The 24176-nt window shown below is 40.3% G+C and overlaps 1 protein-coding gene across 3 annotated transcripts in view; it reads left to right on the top strand.

Moving 5' to 3' along the window:
• NLRP3 (NLR family pyrin domain containing 3) overlaps positions 1-24176 on the top strand; it is a 47286-nt gene that overhangs the window by 13129 nt on the left and 9981 nt on the right. For 2 of the 3 annotated variants that reach the window (XM_070465210.1, XM_070465211.1), the window contains exons 5-7: positions 1508-1675; positions 7677-7847; positions 8881-9051. In XM_070465210.1, coding sequence (XP_070321311.1) covers positions 1508-1675; positions 7677-7847; positions 8881-9051 — 510 coding nt within the window. The remainder of the gene's footprint in view (positions 1-1507; positions 1676-7676; positions 7848-8880; positions 9052-24176) is intronic. The other variant, XM_070465212.1, reaches the window with a different exon arrangement.

Here is a 24176-nt window from a genome sequence, read left to right on the forward strand (position 1 = left end):
GTTTTCTATGTCTGTGAGTCTTTTTCTGTTTTGTAAATAAGTTTATTTGTATTATTTTTTAGATTCCACATATGAGTGATATCATATACTATAATACCCTCTAAGTCCATCCAAGTTGTTGCAGATGACAAAATTTCATTATTTTTGTATTTTTCAATTGGAAAAGAATTACTTTACAATGTTGTGTTGGTTTCTGCCATACATCAACGTGAATCAATCATACCTCTGTATATATGCATCCCTTCTCTCTTGAGCCTCCTCACTCCCATCCCACCCTCTAGGTTGTCACAGAGTGCCAGGCTGGACTCTGTGTGTTAGATAGCAGTGTTCCACTGGTTATCTATTTTGCATATGGTAGTGTATATATGTCAAAGCAAGCTCTGGGAGTTGGGGATGGATAGGAAAGCCTGGTGTGCTGCAGTCCATAGGGCCACAAAGAGTTGGACATGACTGACTAAGCAACTGAACCGACCTGAACTGATATGTCAATGCTACTTTCTCAATTTATCCCACCCTCTCCTTCTCCTGCTGTGTCCATGAGTCCATTCTCTATGTCTGCGTCTCCATGGCTGAATAGTATTCCGTTGTGTGTGTGTGTTTGTGTACGTATATATCATACCTTCTTCATCTATTCATCACAGGCTCTTTTTATTTTTTAAATTAATTTGTTTATTTTAATTGGAGGCTTATTACTTTACAGTATTGTAGTGGTTTTTGCCATACATCGACATGAATCAGCCATGGGTGCACATGTGTTCCCCATCCAGAAGCCCCCTCTCACCTCCCTCCCCATCCCCCAGGGTCATCCCAGTGCACCAGCTCTGAGCACCCTGTCTCTTGCATCAAACCTGAACCAGCAAGCTGCTTCACATATGATAATATACATGTTTCAACACTACCCTCTCAAATCATCCCACCCCTGCCCTCTCCCACAGAGTCCAAATGACTGTTCTTTACATCTGTGTCTCTTTTGCTGTCTCGCATATAGGGTCATCGTTACCATATTTCTAAATTCCATATATATGCGTTAGTATACTGTATTGGTGTTTTTCTTTCTGACTTACTTCATTCTGTATAATAGGCTCTAGTTTCATCCACCTCATTAGAACCAATTCAAATGCATTATTTTTAATGGCTGAGTAATATTCCATTGTGTATATGTACCACAGCTTTCTTATCTATTCATCTGTCGATGGGCAGCTAGGTTGCTTCCATGTCCTGGCTATTGTAAACAGTGCTGCGATGAACATTGGGGTACATGTGTCTCTTTCAATTCTGGTTTCCTCAGCGCACCACAGGCTCTTTTAATCATAAAATGTGCAGAACAGCCTTACCAGGACTCCTCTGGCCTTTTGCATTCCTCAGTGCCCAGTCTTTGGTTCTGTGACTCATTTCTTGATCCCTAGGATGCCTTTGCACTAGTGTCAGCCACTCCTGGCTCCAACTTCAGTTTGCTATTCTTAGAGATTCACTTTGTTTCCTCTTCTTCCTTCCTTCCAATTTCTAGGTTGGTGAGCTATCTGACCACCAGCATTTGCAGCGGCATCTTCTCAGTCCTGAGCAATAACTGGAACCTCACTGAATTGAACCTCAGTGGCAATACCCTGGGGGACCCAGGCATGAAGGTGCTGTGTGAAACACTCCAACAACCGGGTTGTAACATTCGTAGATTGTGGTAAGAATCTGCGCGCGTGTATGTGTATACGGGTTTGTACATGTGTGTGTGTGAGAAAGACAGAAAGGGAGAAGAAGGACCATGTTAGCAGTTTATTAGTTTTCTAAGGCTAGCATAACCAAGTACCACAGAGTGGGAGATTTAAATGAGAGAAGTTAACCTTCTCACAATCCTGGGAGCTGGAAGTCCCAGATGAAGTTGTCAGAAGTGTTGGTTTCTTCTGCTGCTTCTGTCCTTGGCTATAGATCGCTGTCCTCTCCCTGTGTCTTCACATGATCTCTGTGCGTGTGTCTGATCTCTTCTTCATACAAGGACACCAGTCGTGCTGGATTAGGGCCTGCCCTAATGAAGTCATTTTAACTTAATTACCTTTTTAAAGCCCAATGTAGTTATATTCTAAGGTGCTAAGGGTTGAGACTTCAACATGAACTTTTTTGGAGGGAGACAGCTCAGTCTATTACAAATGGGAAGGCCAAATGTTTTGGAGGACAGTTATTTGAGAAGTTTCAGATGGGGAAGAATAAAGGGGAACTGAAAATGAGTCATTTGTTGGTGGTAGGAAAGGGCATTACTTTTAGGGTCTTCCATTTCTTCATTAGCCATGCTTATAGATGAGAATAGAAGAGTTTCATCAAATACAGAAATGGCTACCTGAGCTGGAACCCATCAAAATATTTTGCATGGATTAAATTGTCACAGGGCATGTCTTGTGGTTCTATAATAAAGTGCTTGCTATGAGCCCACACTATGATAAACACCCTCTTCTAACAACACAAAAAATGACTCTATACATGGACATCACCAGATGGCCATACTGAAATCAGATTGATTATATTCTTTGTAGCTGCAGATGGAGAAACTCTATACAGTCAGCAAAAACAAGATCAGGAGCTGACTATGGCTCAAATCATGAACTCCTTATTGCCAAATCAGACTTAAATTGAAGAAAGTAGGGAAAACTACTAGACCATTCAGATATGACCTAAATAAAATCTGTTATGATTATACAGTGAAAGTGAGAAATAGATTCAAGGGATTAGGTCTGATAGACAGAGTGCCTAAAGAACTATGGACAGAGGTTTGTGACATTGTACAGGAGGCAGTGGTCAAGACCATCCCCAAGAAAAAGAAACACAAAAGGCAAAATGGTTGTCTGAGGAGGCCTTACAAATAGCTGAGAAAAGAAGAGAAGCTAAGGGCAAAGGAGAAAAGGAAAGATATACCCATTTGAATGCAGAGTTCCAATGAATAACAAGGAGAGATAAGAAAGCCTTCTCCAGTGATCAATGCAAAGAAATAGAGGAAAACAATAGAATGGGAAAGACTAGAGATCTCTTCAAGAAAATGAGATATACCAAGGGAACATTTCATGGAAAGATGGGCATAATAAAGGACAGAAATGGTAGAGACCTAACAGAAGCAGAAGATATTCAGAAGAGGTGGCAAGAATACACAGAAAAACTATACAAAAAAGATCTTAATGATCCAGATAGCCATGATGCTGTGATCACTCACCTAGAGCCCAACATCTTGGAATGTGAAATCAGTGAGCCTTAGGAAACATCACTACAAACAAAGCCAGTGGAGGTGATGGAATTGCAGTTGAGCTATTTCAAATCCTAAAAGATGATGCTGTTAAAGTGCTGTACTCGGTATGCCAGGAAAACTCAGCAGTGGCCACAGGACTGGAAAAGGTCAGTTTTCATTCCAATCCTAAAGAAAGGCAATGCCAAAGAATGCTCAAACTACTGCACAATTGCACTCATCTCACACACTAGCAAAGTAATGCTCAAAATTCTCCAAGCCAGGCTTCAACAGTATGTAAACCATGAACTTCCAGATGTTCAAGCTAGATTTAGAAAAGACAGAGGAACCAGAGATCAAATTGCCAACATCCGTTGGATCATAGAAAAAGCAAGAAAGTTCCAGAAAAACATCTGCTCTACTGACTATGCCAAAATCTTTGACTGTGTGGATCACAACAAACTATGGAAAATTCTTAAAGAGATGGGAATACCAGACCACCTTACCAACCTCCTGAGAAATCTGTATGTAAGTCAAGAAGCATTAGTTAGCACTGGACATGGAACAAAAGACTGATTCCAAATTAAGAAAGGAGTAAGTCAAGGCTCTATATTGTCACCCTGCTTATTTAACTTCTATGCAGAGTACATCATGTGAAATGCTTGGCTGGATGAAGCACAAGCTGGAATCAAGAGTGTTTGGAGAAATATCATGACCCCAGATACACAGATGGCACCACCCTTACGGCAGAAAGCAAAGAAGAACTAAAGAGCCTCTTGATGAAAGTGAAAGAGGACAGTGAAAAAGTTGGTTTAAAACTCAACATTCAAAAACTGAAGATCACGGCATCCGGTCCCATCACTTCATGGCAAATAGATGGGGAAACAATGGAAATATGACAGACTTTATTTTCCTGGGCTCCAAGACCGATGCAGATGATGAGTGTAGCCATGAAATTCAAAGATGCTTGCTCCTTGGAAGAAAAGCTATGACCAACTGGTACAGGATATTAAAAAGCAGAGACAAAAAAAAAAAAAAAGAAAGCAGAGACATTACTTTGTGACAAAGGTCCATCTAGTCCAAGCTATGATCTTTCCAGTAGTCATGTATGGATGTGAGAGTTGGACTATAGAGAAAGCTGAGCACCAAAGAATTAATGCTTTTGAACTGTGGTATTGGAGGAGACTCTTGAGTGTCCCTTGAACTGCAAGGAGATCCAACCAGTCCATCCTAAAGGAAATCAGTCCTGAATGTTCATTGGAAGGACTGATGCTGAAGCTGAAACTCCAATACTTTGGCCACCTGATGTGAAGAACTGACTCATTTGAAAAGACCCTGATTCTGGGAAAGATTGAAGGTGGGAGGAGAAGGGGACGACAGGATGAGATGGTTGGATGGCACCACCACTCAACGGACATGAGTTGGAGTAAACTTTAGGAGTTGGTGATGGACAGGGAGGCCTGACGTGCTGCAGTCCATGGGGAAGCAAAGAGTTGGACACGACTGAGTGACTGAATTGATGAGCCCGCACTATGAATTAGACTCACATGCCCTGAATCAAGTACATAGTTGTACGGGCCATCCCTCCAATTCTCCTTCATCACAAATCTGGACTACACAGCCAGTTTTAAAGCCCACCACCTCAGGACATTTTCATACCTTTCTGTGCTGCTCTTAATAACCACCCTATCACCAGTCTTCTTAATTTCACCCCCGTACAAGCTGTTTTCCACTTTTCTTCATTCTGATTTTGTTACCATCCAGGGTCCTTAGACTTTTTTTTTGACTGTGCCACACAGTATATGGGAGCTTATTTCCCTGACCAGGGATTGAGCCCATGTCCTCTGTAGTAGAAGTGGAGTCTTAACCACTGAATCACCAGGCAAGTCCCTTAGACTCTTTTTGCCTTTTGTTGTCTACACCACTGGGCATGTGCGATTTTAGTTCCCTGACCAGGAATTGAACCCATGTTCCCTGCATTGAGAGTGCAGAGTCTTAATCACTGGACTGCCAGGGAAGTACCCTCATAGACTCTTTAACCAATAGAAATCAGTAAAATGCCAGATAAGAAAATTTAAGTTAAGTAAATAAGAAAGTAAAGCCATGGCTTTACTGAGCGTAGTGCTGCAGCATGAGGGAACAAAAACAAGTAAAGGTTCCCTTGCTGGCTCTCTGAGGTGGGGTGAGCTGGTTTCTTAAATGCAGTGAGGGTAGGGCAGATCAGTGGGTGGGACCACAGGGATGGCTTAGGTGGTCTGCTCACTCCCTCAGTGGTACCGTGTGCAGGGATCATGTACAGTTACCCTACTTTTGCTCCTGGTTCTTCAGAAATGGCAGTTGGGGATTTTGGCCGTTTTGTATCTTTTTATTCATAATTTGCCTCAACTATGCAGGCATGCAGTCATTTTTAGTCCCTTATAGTTTCTTTCTTTTTTTAATATCCCTATTTTTGGGCTACCTTGTGTGGCCAGGCCCCCTACATAAGACTTGTGGAGTCCTAACTACTGGACCACCAGGGAATCCTCTTATAGTTTCTTTTGTATTCTATTGCCCGAGGAGACATTCATCCAGGTGCAAGCACTTCAGTAAAGGGTCCCAGGTCCCAGCCTGTCTCAACTCCAGCAGCCCAGACCTAACAACCACAATTATTTGCTTAGATATTGCATTGCCCTCCAAGACTATTAATTTCTCATGACAGGATTCACGTTTGTCCTGCAGTTGTCTCTATAATGTCTGGACAAGCTCGTACCATTTGTTTGTGTTCAAAAGTACATATCAGATGAATGTTGTCTGTTTGGTGTCCCTGCATCTACTTTTGCCACCCACCATTCATTCTCTGTACAGAAGACAGAGGGTTGCTTAATATTAAAAAAAAAATTATGCTTTGATCATGCCATTTCCTTGCTTAAGAGCTTTTTCTTACCTGTTTTGATAAATTATAAAATGTTCTTTTTGCCTTCAAGGTTCTGGCTGATTTTAACATTTAACATTCCTCTCTACCTTTATACCATGCCACTCTCTCCAACAACCCTGTGGATATGATGCCCCTTTGTGATTCTAGAAAGTGAGACACAAACAGGGAGACATGTGTGAGAATTAGATGTTCTGCAGATGAAGATTTAGTTATCTATTTGCTTCTAGTTGGTGTGGAAATGGAGGCAGAAAAGGTAATCCAACCAGCTCCTAGGACATTTGAAATGAGCTAGAATATTCTTGCTTCTCTGAGAGCGATGATTGTTTTGGTGGTGGTGCTGATAGTGGTGATAGCATGTGTCTGTATAAAGCAAACCAAGAATCAGAGATGCTCACTCCTTCAGTGTAGATGGAGGGCTGGGATTAAAACATCAAATGAAACAGCAGGGACAAGATTGTCCAAAAGAAAAGGAAGATGCATACAGCCCTAGAGAGAGCAGTATCCATCTGAGGGAGTTTCAGCTGTTAGAAACATGTGGTAAAGAGGTGGAGCCCATCGGCTAACCATTGTTTTCATTTATGAAACAGAAACATGCCATTTAAATGCTTGAGAATTGCTCATTATTTAGATGGTGCTCCCTGGCAGCTGTGGTCACAGATTGTGAGCCAGAGAGCCTGAGAACTATCTTCCCAACATGTCTTTTTTTATTTTTTTTTTACTTATTTTTTAACTGAAGGAAAATTGCTTTATAATGTGTTGGTTTCTGCCATAGTACAAAGCAAATCACTCATAATTTTGCATATATCACTTCCTTTTTGAGCCTCCCTCTCTTCCCTCAACCCACCCTTCTAGGTCCTCACAGAGCACCAGACTGGGCTCCTTGTGTTGCATAGCAACTTCCCACCAGCTAATTACTTTAACAGAGTGTGTATATGTCAATGCTACTTTCTCCAATCATCCCGCCCTCTCTTTCCCCTACTGTGTCCACAAGTCCGTTCTCTATCTTTGTGTCTCCATTTCTTCCCTGCAAATAGGTTCATCAACATCATTTTTCTAGATTCCAAATATATGTGTTAATATACAATACTCGTTTTTCTCTTTCTGACTTACTTCACTGTGTATGACAATCTCTAGGTTCATCCAATTCACTAGAACTGACTTGAATTTTCCCAATATGTCTTGAGCTGTAGTCAGGAGTTTCTGATAAGATGATACTTTCCTTTTTAAAAAAATATTTATTTATGTGTTTGGCTATGTCGGGTCTTAGTTACAACACTTAGGATCTTTGATATTCAAGGTGGCATGTGGGATCTAGTTCCTGACCAGCGATCAAACCCAGACCCCCAGCTTTGGGAGCACGGACCCTCACCCACTGGACCACAAGGGAAGTCCCAAGATGATACTTTCCTTCATGAAAATTTAGTTATAAATTCAGTTTAATTCTCTTTGTAACATGAGATCACAGTGCCCCTGCCTGGTGCTAAATCCCAGCAGAGACCAGAAGGCAGTGACAGAAAGCAGCCTATGCTCTGAGATCTTTCTGTTTCTGTGCTTGTAATGAAGGTTGGGACAGTGCTGCCTTTCCCATCAGTGCTGCTTCAACATCTCCTCAGTCCTGAGCAACAACCAGAAGCTGGTGGAATTGGACCTGAGCCACAACGCCCTGGGAGACTTCGGGATCAGACTTCTGTGTGTTGGACTGAGGCATCTATTCTGCAATCTGAAGAAGCTCTGGTGAGGCTGAACTAATTTCCCTCATGAAGCAATAGCTGTGGCTTTAATGAACCATGATGTGTTAGAATTTTAAAGTGAAAATGGCCTTGGGCTACTCAGAGGATTCCCTGTGTTTATCTCTGGATGTTTGTCAATAATTAGTTTAGTTAGCATTTTTTTGTGAGAAAAGTCACATAGCTGGAGGGGACCTTAAAAAATCAGAAATATTATGCTTGCCTTTAAGGTATTTACAACCTAACTAAGAAAATAAAACCAATGTATTTTGCTTTAGAAGAGTTTTGGGATTTGACGATAAGGCATTGGTGCACGTTAAATAGGAAAAATGGGACCAAAGCAATGCAGTTGCTTGACAGTTTATGTAGCTCTTCTCTGAATGCTTGTAGGAGACTTGAATTTTGAAGAAGACAAGAAATCAGTTGAAAATGGTAGGGCCAATTTATACTTGTTAGGGTGGCTATTATAAAAAAGCAAAACACAACAGGGCTATATATTCAGTAAAATAAGCCAGAGGCAAAAGGGAAAATATCACATGATTCCATTTATATGTAATACCTAGAATAGTCAAATTCATAGAGACAAAAGGTAGAATGGTGGTTTGCAGGGTTTTGGGGGAAGGGAATTTGGAGTTATTGTTTAATGAGTATAGAATTTCAGTTTGGGAATATGGAAAAGAGTTCTGGAGATGGACAGTGGTGATAGTTGCACAGTTATAGGAATATACTTAAGTGCTACTAAATTGTAACACTTATAAATGAACACATGTTTACAATGATACAGTTTATGCTATACATATTTTACCTCAATAAAAATAAATGTAGAGATCTAAGAAGATGTAACATTGCATGGGCTTTGAGGGTGTTTTCTTACTATTACACCAAACAGAGAAAAAAAAATAGTTAATAAGAGCTTGGATATACTCTTCTTATGTGTAGACTGGACTATAGGCAAGGGCAGGACAAGTGCTTTCTTGACTCACAGCAGTGTGTGACTGGGTTGAGGGAGGTGTTGTGACCATCTGCCATCTCTCTGAAAGGTTGGTCAGCTGCAGTCTCACATCAGCATGCTGTGAGGACCTTGCATCTGTCCTGAGCACCAAACATTCCTTGACCAGACTCTACTTGGGGGAAAATGCTCTGGGAGACTCAGGAGTTGGGATTTTGTGTGAAAAAGTAAAGAATCCACACTGTAACTTGCAGAAACTGGGGTAAGTCTTCATGAACATCTCAGCAATAAAGTAACTTATTTTCAGTGATACATTATTGGGAAAATATGAATGGGGTTACTTTAAAAAAGATTAATCAGATGGAGTTGAGGGTAGAGAGTGGAAGAGACAATATCTGAAGTAGTTTGAAGTACTAGATACTACCTACTGCTAGTAAGTTTGTTATGTCTCAGTTCAGTTCAGTTTAGTCACTCAGTCATGTCTGACTCTGCGACCCCATGGACTGCAGCACGCCAGGCCTCACTGTCCATCACCAACTCCTGGAGTATACTCAAACTCATGTCCATTGAGTCAGTGATGCTATCCAACCGACCATCTCATCCTCTGTCATCCCCTTCTCCTCCTGCCTTCAATTTTTCCCAGAATCAGGGTCTTTTCAAATGAGTCAGTTCTTCACATCAGGTGGCCAAAGTATTGGAGTTTCAGCTTCAGCATCAGCCCTTCCAGTGAACATTCAGGACTGATTTCCTTTAGGATGGACTGGTTGGCTCTCCTTGCAGTCCAAGGGACTCTCAAGAGTCTCTAACACCACAGTTCAAAAGCATCAATTCTTCAGTGCTCAGCTTTCTTTATAGTCCAGCTCTCACATCCATGACTACTGGAAAAACCATAGCCTTGACTAGACAGACCTTTGTTGGCAAAGTAATGTCTCTGCTTTTTAATATACTGTCTAGTCTGGTCATAACTTTTCTTCCAAGGAGCAAGTGTCTTTTAATTTTATGGCTGCAGTCACCATTTGCAGTGATTTTGGGTCCCCCAAAATTGTTATGTCTACATGTTACTGAATGCAATTTCCTATGCTCAAAGCACAGTGAGGCCAAATTCATTGAAATTTTTGAGTTTGGAGCACAGAAAGATTTATTGCAGGGCCATGAAGGAGATCGGTGACTCTTGCACTCCAAAACCCTGCACTCCATTAAGGGTTTCAGCAAAGCACTTTTGAAGGCAAGTTGAAGTTGCCTTTAACTTGCAATTACACCAAACAGAGAAAAAAAAATAGTTAATAAAGAGCTTAATAGTTAATGAAAAAAAAGATGCAGTTGGTTGTTGCAAACTCCTTAGTGTTGGAATCCTTTGTTCTTGCAGTTGTCCATGTAGGGCAGGTAAAGCTGTTCTTGTAAACCTCCAAGACAAATGTTATTCTCTGTTCTGCAACTCTTTATCTCCAAATGACTCTTAAAGATCAGAGCCTTGAGAATAGGCTATTCTGTATATTTCAGGCAATAGGAAACATTTTTAAACAATAATTTAAAAAATTAATTTATTATTATTTTTTAAACTTTTAATTTTGTATTAAGGTATAATCGATTAACAATGTTGTGGTAGGTTTAGGTGAACAGTGAAGGGACTCAGCCATACAGATACATGTATCCATCCTCCCCTAAACCCCCCTTCCATCCATTCTGGCACATAACATTGAGCAGAGTTCTATGTGCCAAACAATGGGTCCTCACTGGTTATCCATTTTAAATACAGTTGTGTGTACATGTGGAGAAGGCACTGGCACCCCACTCCAGTACTCTTGCCTGGAAAATCCCATGGGCGGAGGAGTCTGGTGGGCTGCAGCCCATGGGGTCACTAAGAGTTGGACATGACTAAGTGACTTCACTTTCACTTTTCACTTTCATGCATTAGAGAAGGAAATGGCAACCCACTCCAGTATTCTTGCCTGGAGAGTCCCAGGGACGGGGGAGCCTGGTGGGCTGCCGTCTATAGGGTCTCACAGAGTTGGACACGACTGAAGCAACTTAGCATCAGCAGCAGTGTGTACATGACCTTCCCAGAGTCCCTAACTTCTCCTTCCCCCTGGCAGCCATAATTTTGTTTTCTAAGTCTGAGTCTCTTTCTATTTTGTAAGTAAGTTCATTTGCATCATTTCTTTTTAGATTCCACATATGAGGGATATCATATGATATTTTCCTTCTCTATCTGACTTCACTCAGTATGACACTCTCTAGGTCCATCTGTGTTGTTGCAAATGGCTAAAACTAATTAATTTGTGTTTGTTTTGGTTGTGTTGGGTCTTTGTTGTTGTGAGGGCTTTCTCTACGTTTGGTGAGCAGAAGCGACACTTCACTGTGGTGCATGGACTTCTCACTGTGGTGGCTTCTCTTGTTGCAGAGCATGGGCTCTAGGTGCTCAGGCTTCAGTAGTTGCTCTGAGGTATGTGAGATCTACCTGGCCCAGGGATCAAACCCATGTCCCCTGCACTGGCAGGCAGATTCTTAACCACTAGGCCACCCAGGGAAACCCAGGAAACATTCTTTTCAAGGATGCAGAGCCAGCATGACTAAGCACAGTCAACAGAGAAGAACTAGGAAGAACAAGTTCTAATTCCTAACTAGGAATTAGAAGTTTTAATTCCTTACTTATGGGCTTCCCTGGTGGCTCAGAGGTTAAAGCGTCTGCCTCCGATGTTGGAGACCCGGGTTCGATCCCTGGGTCCGGAAAATCCCCTGGAGAAGGAAATGGCAGCCCACTCCAGTATTCTTGCCTGGAGAATCCCATGGATGGAGGAGCCTGGTAGGCTACAATCCATGGGGTCACAAAGAGTCGGACACAACTGAGCGACTTCACTTCACTTCACTTCAATTCCTAACTAGTTCCTAACTAGGAAGAACTAGGTCTAATATGGAGTCAGATTTGTTCTTTCCTATTACATATAGAGTCTGGAGACTCTCAGAGTTGAAAGAAACCTTAAGAATTGTACAGCCCAGTTCATTATTGAATGAACACTTGCTCCTAAGACATTCATGTGGGTGCACCATGTTTTATGTATGAAAACTTTTAAGCATGCTAGTCATTGCTGCAATGCCTACAGTTCTTATTTCTCTACAGTCCCTTCTGTGGTTTTGTGCATTGGTCCTTGTTCTGCTCCTCAGGGTCTGCTAAGAGATGCTGATCTTTATTCCTTAGAGGCAACACTCACACTCTAGTTCTTCTCATCTTTTACTTGGATGTCTCTCAATGTTTAACTAGGACATGGCTGAATACTTTCACCTATTTAGTTATGCTCTCCTAGGTAAGAGTCAGTCTTTTAATGTCCCTATTTGAAGTGCAGTACCCAGACCTGAACATGACACTCCTAATGATGTGTGGTAGAACTTTAACCTCTTATGGTAGGGCACTATGTTGTCAGTGGTGAGGACTGAGATTTCCTTATATTTTTGGCAGTCACATCAGATCATGAGTTCTATTTTAAGTCTGCAGGAAATAGTAATACACAACTCTGGAGTGTTTTGTAATACCAATAACCAATTCTCTGCAGACACCAATTGGGTGTCTTACAAGTCAGTTAGATTTCGACACTAACCCCACAGCTAAGGGCTCAGTCCTGCAAGATTGCCTCCCTACCCCTGCCAATGTCAGACATCAACTTTTAGTAGTGAGTCCCAAGATTACTCACACTTCTATCTGATTTGGCTACAAACTGGGGATTCCCACAACCCCCTATTCAGGTGTGAAACTTTGCTAGATTGACTCACAGAAATCAGGGAGATACTTATGTTCACAGTTTTAAATAAAAGATGTTATAAAGTGTACAAACAGATGAAGAGACACATAGGATGAGGTAGAGAAGAATCTGGAGCCCAGGGGCTTCTCTCTCCATGGAGTTGGGGTGCTCCATCCTCCTGGTATGTAGATGCCAGGTTGGTTAGATTCACTGACCCAGAAGGTCTCCAAAACTCATTGTTCAAGAGATTTTATAGAGCCTTATCTCCAGCCTTCCTTCCCTCTCCTTCCTGGAGGTTAGTGGGTGGGGCTGAAAGTTCCAACTTTCTAACTACTTGGCCTTTCTGATGATTAGCCCTATCCTGAGCCAATCTAAGGGCCCCACTTTAAGTCACCCCATTAACATAACGTAAACTAAATTAACATTAACATAAACATTAACATAAACTCAAATGTGATCAAAAGAGGCTCCTTTGATTAGCAACAGACACTCCTGAAAGTGAAAGTTGCTCAGTTGTGTCTGTCTGTTTGTGACCCATGGACTATACAGTCCGTGGAATTCTCCAGGCCAGAATACTGGAGTAGGTAGCCTTTCCCTTCTCCAGGGGATCTTCCTGGCCCAGGGATCGACCCAGGTCTCCCGCATTACAGGCGGATTCTTTACCAGCTGAGCCACAAGGGAAGCCCAAGAATACTGGAGAGGGTAGCCTATCCCTTCTCCAGTGGATCTTCCTGACCCAGGAATTGAACCGGGGTCTCCTGCATTGCAGGTAGATTCTTTACCAACTGAGTTATCAGGGAAGCCCCCTGGAAATTCCAAGGTTTTTAGGACCTCTGAGGTAGGAATGAGGGACAAACACCAAACATATTTATTATACCATAGGAATACCCTCTGTTACAAGCACTTGACCATGTAACATTGCCCTTCTGTGTTTTTTGCATGGTTTATTCTCCATTGGCCTCATAAAAACTGACAAGTAGATATAAGTATCTCTAATTTAAAGAGGATAAAATGGGGCTCAAAGAGTTTAAAACCTTTGTCCAAGGACACCCAGGTAAAAGGCAGTGGAACCCAATGCAGACAGAGTCCAGTGTGACCCATCAACCCCTACCTTAACTCCAGCAAAACCTCATGAAGAGTTGGCTAATAGGCTCTCTAAAGGGCTTCTATATCCTGCTCTGTTCAACCTATATGGGATCTCACATTTAACTCTTAATTTTCATCTTATCTTTCTTTTGACTCATTGTCTAAGCATTTTTGAATCATGATCCTGTCAATATTACCCAGACATGAAACAAACAAACTGTAAATGTCTTCATTCACATTACTGACATAAATACCAACTAGATCATTACTAAGTGGAGCAGAAAGTGTCTTTGCTGAGGAATAATCTGTTAGTCCATAATTAAAATCTATAAAAACAAAGCCCTGTTACCTCCCTGAGCCTCTCCCCGTCACCCTTCCTCAGATATTGCCGCATCAATTTACTAAAAAAGCCTATATTCAATGCTTTCACTTCCTTCCCTTATATTATTGCTCTGCCACAACAATTTGGCTTCTGCAACTCTTTGTTTGTCCAACAGACGTGATTTGGTGGCTTTATTTTCTACGTACTCTGGGGACTCAGCCATAGGTGCTGACAGCAGCAGTGACTAAAGCAAACCAAGACCTTGTTTTCACAAACATCCTCATATGGAATGATGATAGACACTAGACAATAGACAAGCAACAATAATATTATACATATATATATATATATAGTATAATAAAAACTGGAGTGGCAGAGAGAGCTACATCCTTGTCCAGGTGTTCAGTAAATACCTCTTAGGCAGGTGACATGGGATCCGTGAAGAAGCCAGGGGAAAACACTCCATACAAAGCAAATGGAAGTGAAGAGGCTCAGAGCATAAACTCTCAGTTGACCTTCAGTGATCCTGTTTCTGACTCTTTTAGATCCTTCTCAATTCTAATCCTAGTTGAAACCTGCTGCCTTTAATTCTGTCTATCTCCTCCTTGAAATCCTTTTCTCTTATTTTTAGGAAGTTCCTGGAACTTCCCTTGTGGAGACATGGGTTTGATCCCTGGGTCGGGAAGATCCCCTGGAGTGGGGGGCTTGGCAATCCAGTCCAGTATTCTTAAAAAAAAAATTAGTTAATTTATTTTAACTGGAAGCTAATTACTTTACAATATTGTGGTTGTATTTGCCACACATTGACATGAATCAGCCATGGGTGTACATGTGTCCCCCATCCTGAACCCCCCTGCCACCTTCCTCCCCGTCCCATCCCTCAGGGTTGTCCCAGTGCACCGGCGTTGAGTGCCCTGTTTCATGCAGTGAACTTGCAGTCCAGTATTCTTGCTGGGAAAACTCCATGGTGGGGTAGCCTGGTGGGCCCTGGTCTATGGGGTCACAAAGAGTCAGACACAACCAAATTGATTGAGCAGCAGCAGCAGCAGCAGCAGTCTTTCCTGCTAATTTTATAGCTTCTGCTTCTCCGGGTTCTGTATTGACTTCTCTTCCTGTGGTCTGGGGATTTCACCATTGGTTTTCTTTTTCATGAAATGTTTCCACACTCCTTGGGAATTCTCGTATGATCCTCAGCTTTGAAAACAACCTGTATACAGGTGGCTTGTCAAACTTGTTCTTGTGCTTTTTTCTTTTTAAATAGACTTTGTTTTTAGAGTCAACTTAGATTCACAGCAAAATTCAGAGGAAGATGCAGAGATTTCCCACATGCCCGCATACTACATGTGCTTAATTTCCCCCATTATTGACATGTCCCACCAGAAAGGCTGTTTGTTACAACTAATGAACCTACCTTGACACATCATAATCACCCAAAGTTCATAGTTTACATTAAGGTTCACCTTTTGTTTTGTTTGTTCTGCTGAATATTTAAAACATTATTTAGAAGTGTGTTGTTCAGTGTCCACATATTTTGGGATTTTCCAGCTATTTTTCTGTTACTTGTTTCCAGTTTCATTTGATTGCAGTATGATTTCTATTTTTTAAGCTTGTTAAGATGCATTTTACAACCCAGAATGTGGCCTGCCTCGGTAAATGTTATGTGTGAACCTGAAGAGAATGTGTATCCCTCTGTTGTTGGATGAAGAAGTCCATTGAGTGAGTCCAGTCACTCAGTCATGTCCAACTCTTTGTGACCTCAGACTGCAGCACACTAGGCTTTTCTGTCCTTCACTATCTACCGGAGCTTGCTCAAAGTCATGTCCATTGAGTTGGTGATGCTATCTAACCATCTCATCCTCTGCTGCCCCCTTCTCCTCCGGCTCTCAATCTTTCGCAGGGTCTTTTCCAGTGAGCTGGCTCTTTGCATCAGGTGGCTAAAGTATTGCAGCTTCAGCTTCAGTCCCTCCAATGGGTATTCAGGATTGTTGAATGAGGGCAAGAAGGATGACCCTCCCCTTACCCTGGAATAAGAGTAGTTATGAGTGTGGGCTCTGAAGTTGGACAGCCTGGGTCTGAAGCCCAGTCTGAATCTATTCTTGGCAAGTATCAAACACACAACTTATTAACTACAGTCACCATGCTGCACATTGTCTCCAGCACTTACTCATCTTAGGACTGAAAGTCTGTACCCTTTGATCAGTATCTCCCTTTTTCCCCCATCCCGCCGTTTTCTGGTAATCCCCATTCTACCCTGTTTACTATGAGTCTGACTTTTTTTTTTTAAGATCTTTGGCTTACATCACTTAGAATAATGTCCTCTGGGTTCATTCATGTTGTCACAAATGGCAGGATTTTCCTCCTTTTTAAGGCCGAATAATATCACATTGCATATATATGTGTATATACGCCACATAGTCTCTGCTTCCTTTGATCACCCCTGCTTTCTTTTGGTTACTGTTAGCATGGTATATCCTTCTCTGTCCCTTTAAACTTATTTTATTTTTTATATTTTCTATTCCTGTACTTTCAAACTGTATGTGTTTATTTTTAAAGTAGATTTCTTATAGACAATATACAGTTGTGTCTCACTTTTTTGTTCACTCCCCAATATATGCTTTTTAATTGATTCACTTAGATCATTGATAATCAAGTTAATTATTGACTTAACTGAACTAATATTTCGTATTTGTTCCTGTTTTCCATTTGTTGCTCTTGTTCTTTGATCTTATTGTTGTTTTCATCTCCTTTTCTGCCTTTTGTGACTTTAATTGAACCTTTAATAGAATTCCATTTTGCCTCTTTTTTTTTTTTTTTGGCCTTGCTGTCCAGCTTGTGGGATCTTAGTTCCCTAACTAGGGATTGAACTTGGCCCACGGCAGTGAAAGCACCAAGTCCTAATCATTGGAAGGCCAGGAAATTCCCTCCATCCTCTTTTAAAAAACTTTTCTTAGTGGTTGCTCCAGAGTTTGCAGTACATATTTACAACTAATCTACTTTCAAATGATCCTATACAACATTTACAATGTGACTATTTTATAATAACAAAGTAATTTTAATTCCTTTCTTCTATCCTTATATAATTACTGTCATACAGTCAACTTATGAGCATATATATACACATAAATATAAATAATTGAATACATTATTGCTATTATTTTGAACATGATGATATCTGTTTGAGCAATTAAAAACAAGAAAAGTAAATGTTTGTTTCATTTTCACTTGTTTCTTCTTTGGTGCTCTTTTTTCCCCCCCCCCCCCCGCACATCTTTTGTATGCTGTTTTCTTCTCTCTAAAAACTTAGGAAAATTTCATTTCTTGTGAGGTGTTCTATTGGCAACAAATTCACTCAATTTTTGTTTGTCTGAGAAACTATTTCTCTTTCATTTTTTAAGGCTAATTTCAAAGGGTACAGAATTCTAGGATTTTTTTTCCCCTCAGCACTAAATATTTCAGTCCATTCTTTTCTTGTTTACATGGTTTCTGATAATGAGTCAGTTGTAATTCTTATCTTTGCTCCTAAACAGATAAAATACTTCCCCCCACTCTGGCTTCTTTCTAGATTTTTCCTTTACCTTTGATCTTCTGTGTTCTGAAAATGATATGCCAATCTGTAGGATTTTTTTCCCCCCATTTTTTGGTATTTATCTTACTTGGTGTCTCTGAACTTTTTGGATCTGTGATTTGGGGGAATTTCTTGGTCATACTCCTTGCCTGTAATTCTTCTGTTTCTTTCTTGTCTTCTTCTAGTATCCCCATTATGTGTTTCTTATACTCATATGACATCTTTTATAGTTATTTCACAGTTCTTGGATATTCTGGTTTTTTTTTTTTTCTAGTCTTTTTTTTTTTTTTTTTCCTGTTTACTTTCCAGTTTTGGAGGTGTTTATTGAGATATCTTCAAACTCAGAGATTTTTTTCTCAGCTATGTCCAGTCTACTACTACTAACAATCCCATTAAAGACACTCTTCTTTTCTGTTACAGGTTTGTTTTTTCTTTTTTTTAAAATTTACTATTTGTTTTATCACTAGTATTTCCTTTTGTTTCCTTCTTGGAATTTCCACCTTTCAGCTTACTTTGCCTGTTTGTTCTTCCACATCATCTACTTAATCCATTAATACTCTTAGGGTGTTAATCATAATGATTTTTAATTCCTGGTCTGATAATTTCACATTCCTGCCATCTTAGACTCCGGTTCTGATGTTTTCTCGGTCTCTTCAAACTTTATTTTTTCCCCTTTGAAAATGTCCTGTAACTTATTCTTGGAGACTGAACATGTTGTACTGGTAGAGGGAACTACTGTAAATAGAACTTCAATAATGTGGTAATGCAGTCTGAGGAGAGAGGAAGCAGTCCTATCATTAGGTCTCAGTTTTAGTGAATTTGTACCTCTGGACTGAGACTTCTCAGTGTTTTTCAACTGCATCTCAGTTCTTTCCTCCCTTCTCAGCAGAACAAGATGGCCAGAGAGGGCTGAAGCTGAATATTTCTCTTCCTTAAGCTCAGTTAGACTAATAATATCCCAGCAGGTTAGGCTTTGGGTAACTAGTTTCTCCTGAGGACAAGTATAGGTGAAAGGAATAGAGAACTCTGGTATATAGACATACCTTTATTTTTTTATCTCCGCTTTATTATGCTTCACAGACATTGCATTTTTTACAAATTGAAGGTTTGCGGCAACCCTGTATTGACTGTCTTATTCACACCATTTTTTAACAGCATCTCCTCACTTTGAGTCTCTGTGTCACATTTTGGAAATTCTCTCAGTATTTCAGACTTTTTGATTGTTATTATATTTGTTACAATATCTGTGATCAGTGATTTTCAATGTTTCTTATAAATGTTTTGGGGGCACCACAGACTACGTCTATATAGGTCAGTGAACTTAATCAATAAATATGTGTTCTGACTTCCCTACTGACTGGTTGTTTCCATGTCTCTCCCTGTCAGTGGGCCTGAGACACAATATTGAAATAGGTCAATTAAAAACCATACAGTTCTTCGAAGTGTTCAAGTGAAAGAAAGAATCAATTGACGTGGCAAACTTCATTGTTGTCTCTTTATAAAAATTTTATTGAAGTATAATTGATTTACAATGTTGTTTTAATTTCTGCTGTACAGCTAAGTGACTCAATTATACATATATATGCATTCTTTTTCATATTCTTTACCATTATGGCTTATCACAGAATACTGAATGTAGTTTCCTGTGCTATACAGTAGGACCTTGTTGTTCACTGTTGTCTTATTTCAGGAAATTGCCACAGCCACCCTAACTCTCAGCAACCACTACCCTGATCAGTCAGCAACCATCAACACTAAGTCAAGGCCTCCTACCAACTAAGATTATGACTCACTGAAGGCTCAGATGATGGTTCGCATTTTTCAGTAATAAAGTATTTTTTAATTAAAGTATTCACGTTGTTTTTTTAGACATAATGCTATTGCATACTTAATAAATTATAGAATAGTGTAAAAGTAACTTTTATATGCACTCACTGCTGCGCTCAGTTGCCCAGTCGCGTTCCGCTCTTTGCGGCCCCATAGACTGTAGCCTGCCAGGTTCCTCTGCCTGTGGGTTTCTAGGAAATAATACTGGAGCAGGTTGTCATTTCCTCCTCCAGGGGATCTTCCTGACTTTGAAACCAAAAAATTCAAGTGACTCACTTTTTTGAGATATTTCCTTTATTACAGTAGTCTGGAACTGAACTCACAGTATCTCTGACGTATGTTTGTATTTCTAAATGGTTCCTGGGACTTCTTTGACTGTCCAGTAGTTAAGACAGTGTGCTTCCACTGCAGGGGGTACAGGTGTGATCCCTGGTTAGGGAACCAATATCCTACATGCCATGTGGCATGGCCAAAAAGGAAAAATAAGTTGGAGGAATTTGTCTTAAGGGTATTGCTTCTAGTCCATTCCAAGCCCTTCAGTGCGTGTCACTCAGCTCTACGTATCAGTTATGGCTGGGCACCTGGCTTCTCTCCTCCATTCTTTTTATTCTTGGAATCATAGCATCCTGCCTGCAAGACCAAACTCAAGAGGATGCTCAGGACTAGAGACCCTTGAACAACTCTGTCCACCCCCAGAGTTCCAGGTCTGAGCCACAAATGATTCTCATGTGCATGTCCTTCTCCCCTAGTCCCTTCCAATAACAAACTGGGCATTCTCTAAACAAAGCAAGGTGAAATAAAATAAAATAGTTCCTTTACTCCTTCCCCAGCTGGAAGCACAGACAGATTTTTCTCTTATATTTAGTGTCAGAATCTGGTTGAGCCCCGCTGGAAGTAAAACTCACATAAGTATGTAGATTCGTCTATGACTGGGTCCTCCTAATGTTTTTAATCTCTCAGACTTGTCCACATCTAGCCTTTGAAGTAAAGTGAAAGTGTTAGTTGCTCAGTTGTATCCAACTCTTTGTGAGTCCACGGACACTAGCCTGCCAGGCTCCTCAGTCCGCGGAATTCTCCAGACAAGAACACTGGAGTGGGTAGCTATTTCCCACATTGCAAGCGGATTCTTTACTGTCTGAGCCACCAGGTTTTTCTACTTGGCCAGTGATTCCCATGGAGGTTTAAGTTCATCGGTTTCTGATCCAGAAGTTGTGATTCTTTGTATTTGCCTCTGCGTCATTTTAGGGTCAGTGGGTTGTGCTGTGACCACATTTCTCTTGTGGATTTAAGAAGACTTGGTTTGTCAAGTTATTCTGCTTTTAACTTATTGTTAGGATGGAACAGCAACTTCTAAGCTTTCTACATGCTGGTCTGGAAACTGGAAGTCCTGCTTGTGAAGTTTTTAATTATAAAAGTAATACATGCTTAGTGTAAAATATTAAATAATAAAGATACGTGAAGTAAGAAGTGAAAGCTCATTTCCAGTTTACTTCCTGAGAGACCCATTGCAACAGGCTGATGAGCAAACTTCCAGATATTTTGTTATAAATGAGCAGCCATCCATCCATTTATCTGTCCATCTACCCATCCATTTTAATATACTGTGTGTGTTAGATTTCTAGGGCTACTGTAACAAAGTATGACAAAGGGAGTGACTTAAATAACAGACATCATTTTTTTAATTCTCTTTTTAAAATTAAAAAACTTTTTTTTTTTTTGGCTGTGCTGCGTGGCATGTGGGATTTTAGTTCCCCAATCAGGGATCAAACCCAAGGCCCTGCAGGGGAAGTGTGGAGTTTTAACCACTGGACTGCTGGGGAAGTCTCTGTTTTTACTTTTTTTCTTTCAATATTTTTGATATACAGTTGATGTACAGCACTGTAAGTTTAAGGTGTGTAGCATAATGACTTGACATACATATACTATAGAATGATTACAATAGATAATATCTATCACCTCAGTTACAAAAATGTTTTAGAATTACTCTCTTAGCAACTTTCAAATAGGCCATGTAGATAACGTTGCCTTTAGTCATCAGGGTGTACATTATATCCCTAGTACTTATTTATCTTATACCTCCCCACCTCCTGCATTCTCCTGCCTCTGGTACTCACAAATCTGATCTCTTTTTCTATGAATTTAGTTTGAGTTTTTTGTTTTAGTTTCTGTTTTAAATCCTAAAATAGTCTGTTTTAAATGAGGTCATGCAGTATTTGTCTTCCTCTGTCTGACTTATTTTACTTAGCATGATGCCTCAAGATCCATCCACATTGTTGCAAATTGTGACCGTTTTTCTTCTTTATGGCTGATGAGTATTCCATTGTAGATATCTATACTTATATCATATCTCTTTGACATACTAATTTCAAGTCCTTAGAGATAGTGGTTTCATTTCCTTTGGATATATACCCAGAAGTAAAATTGCTGGATCACATGGTAGTCCTATTTTTAGGTTTTTTAGGATCTTCCATTCTGTTTTCCATAGTGGCTATACCAATTTACAATCCCATCAACAGTGTACAAGAGTTCCCTTTCTGCACATTCGTCCTAGCATTTGTTATCACTCATCATTGATGATGGGCTTCCCAGGTGGCACTAGTGGTAAAGAACCTGCCTACCAATGAAGGAAACATAAGAGATGTGGAAGATTGCCTGGAGGAGGGCATGGAAATTCACTCCAGTATTCTTGCTTGGAGAATTCCATGGACAGAAGAGCCTGGTGGCAACAAACAGTCCATGGGGTCACAAAGAGTCAGATACGACTGAAGTGGCTTAACACACACACGCACACACACACATTTGATGATGGTCACTTTAACAGGCATGAGGTAATATCTCATTGTGGTTTAATTTACATTTCCCTGGTGGGTAGTCACATCTCAATATGACTTTGCATGTGTGTGTGTATGTGCTTAGTCGCTCAGTCGTGTCCAACTCTTGTGACTCCGTAGACTGCAGCCTGCCAGGTTCCTCTGTCCATGGGATTCTCCAGGCAAGAATATTAAAGTGGATTGCCATTTCCTTCTCCAGTCAAACTCTTTAGGACCCCATAGACTGTAGCCCTCCAGGGTGCTCTGTCCACAGAATTTTCTAGGCAAGAATACAGGAGTGGGTTGCCATTCCCTTCTCCAAATGACTTGGCATGTACCCATTGGCTATTTGAATATATTTGGGAAAATATCTATTCAGGTCGTTTCCCCATATTTAAATTGGATTGTTTGTTTTGGTTTTGTCTATTCAGTTGTATGAGTTCTTTATACATTTTGGATAATAACTATTAATCTCTTATCAGATACATGATTTGCAAATATTTTCTCGTACTCTGTAAGTTGTCTTTTCACTGTTAATTGTCTCTTTTGCTAAGTGAAAGCTTTTAGTTTTATGTAGTCCCATTTGTTTATTTAAAATTTTGTTGCTAATGCTTCAGGTGTCATATTAAAGAAAATGATCACTAATCCCATGTCAAGGAGTTTTGTTTCCTATATTTTCTTTCAGGAGTTCTATGCTTTCATACATTTAAGTCTTTTTTTTTCTTTTTAAAACCTCTTGTGTCCCTTTCAATCTTTTTTTTTTTTTAATTTTGTTTATTTATGGCTGTGCTGGGTCTTTGTTGCTGAGTGAGGGCTACTCTCTAGTTGTGGTGTATGGGCCTCTCGTGGTGGTAGTTTCTCTTGTCGTGGAGCTCAGGTTCTAGGGCATGTGGGCTTCCCTAGCTGTGGCTCCTGGGCTCTAGAGCACAAGCTCAATTGTTGTGACACACAGATTTAGTTGCTCCATATTATGTGGGATTTTCCTAGATCAGGGATCAAACCATTGTGTCCTTCATTGGCAGGCAGATTCTTTACCACTGAGTCCAGGGATGCCCCTACATTTAAGTATTTAATCCATTTTGAGTTGATTTTTGGGAGTAGTGTGTGACAGGGGTCTAGTTTCATTCCCTTTACTATGAATATCTTATTTCTCCAGCACCATTTTTGGAGAGATTGTCTTCTCCATTGAATATTCTTGGCTCCTTTATCAAATATCTGATGATTGCATATTTATGTCTGTTTTTATGCCAGTGCCATACCGTTTTGATTACTATGATTTTATAATATACTTTGAAATTAGGGGGCTTCCCTTGTGGCTCAGCTGGTAAAGAATCCACTTGCAATGCAGGAGACCTGGATTTGATCCCTGGGTTGGGAAGATCCCCTGGAGAAGGGAATGGCCTGTATTCTGGCCTGGAGAATTCCATGGATTGTATAGTCCATGGGGTCACAAAGAGTCAGACATGACTGAGCAACTTTCACTTATACGTTCATTCTGAGAAAAAAGAACAAAGTGAGAGGTGTTACACTTCCATTTCAAACTATAGTATAAAATTAGGGAAATTTAACAGTATAACACTGGCAAAAAACAACAACAACAGACAAATGAATAATTGGAACAGAAAATAGAGCCCAGAAATAAGTTAGTATATACTTTCAACTAACATTTGCCAAGAGAACCAATAATACTCAAGAAGAAGAGACAGTCTCTCAATAAATGGTGCTAGGAAAATTGAATATTCACATGTACAAGAATGAAACTTTTTGAATTAGCATTAGTTATACCTATGACCCTTTCCTCTTGAACTTTCCTGCCACCCCCCTCCCCATCACACCCCTCTAGGTTGTTACAGAATTCCAGCCTGAGTTCCCTGAGTCACACAGCAAATTCCCATTGGCTAGCAAATTCCTGTTGGCTAACAAATTCCTGTTGGCTATCTATTTTACATGTGTAATGTATGTTTTCCTTGTTACTCTCTCTATACACCCCACCCCCTCCTTCCTCCCCTCTACCATGTCCATAAGTCTGCTTTAATTTTTAAA

The sequence above is a fragment of the Odocoileus virginianus genome, chromosome 3 (assembly GCF_023699985.2).
Source record: "Odocoileus virginianus isolate 20LAN1187 ecotype Illinois chromosome 3, Ovbor_1.2, whole genome shotgun sequence".
NCBI lineage: Eukaryota > Metazoa > Chordata > Mammalia > Artiodactyla > Cervidae > Odocoileus > Odocoileus virginianus.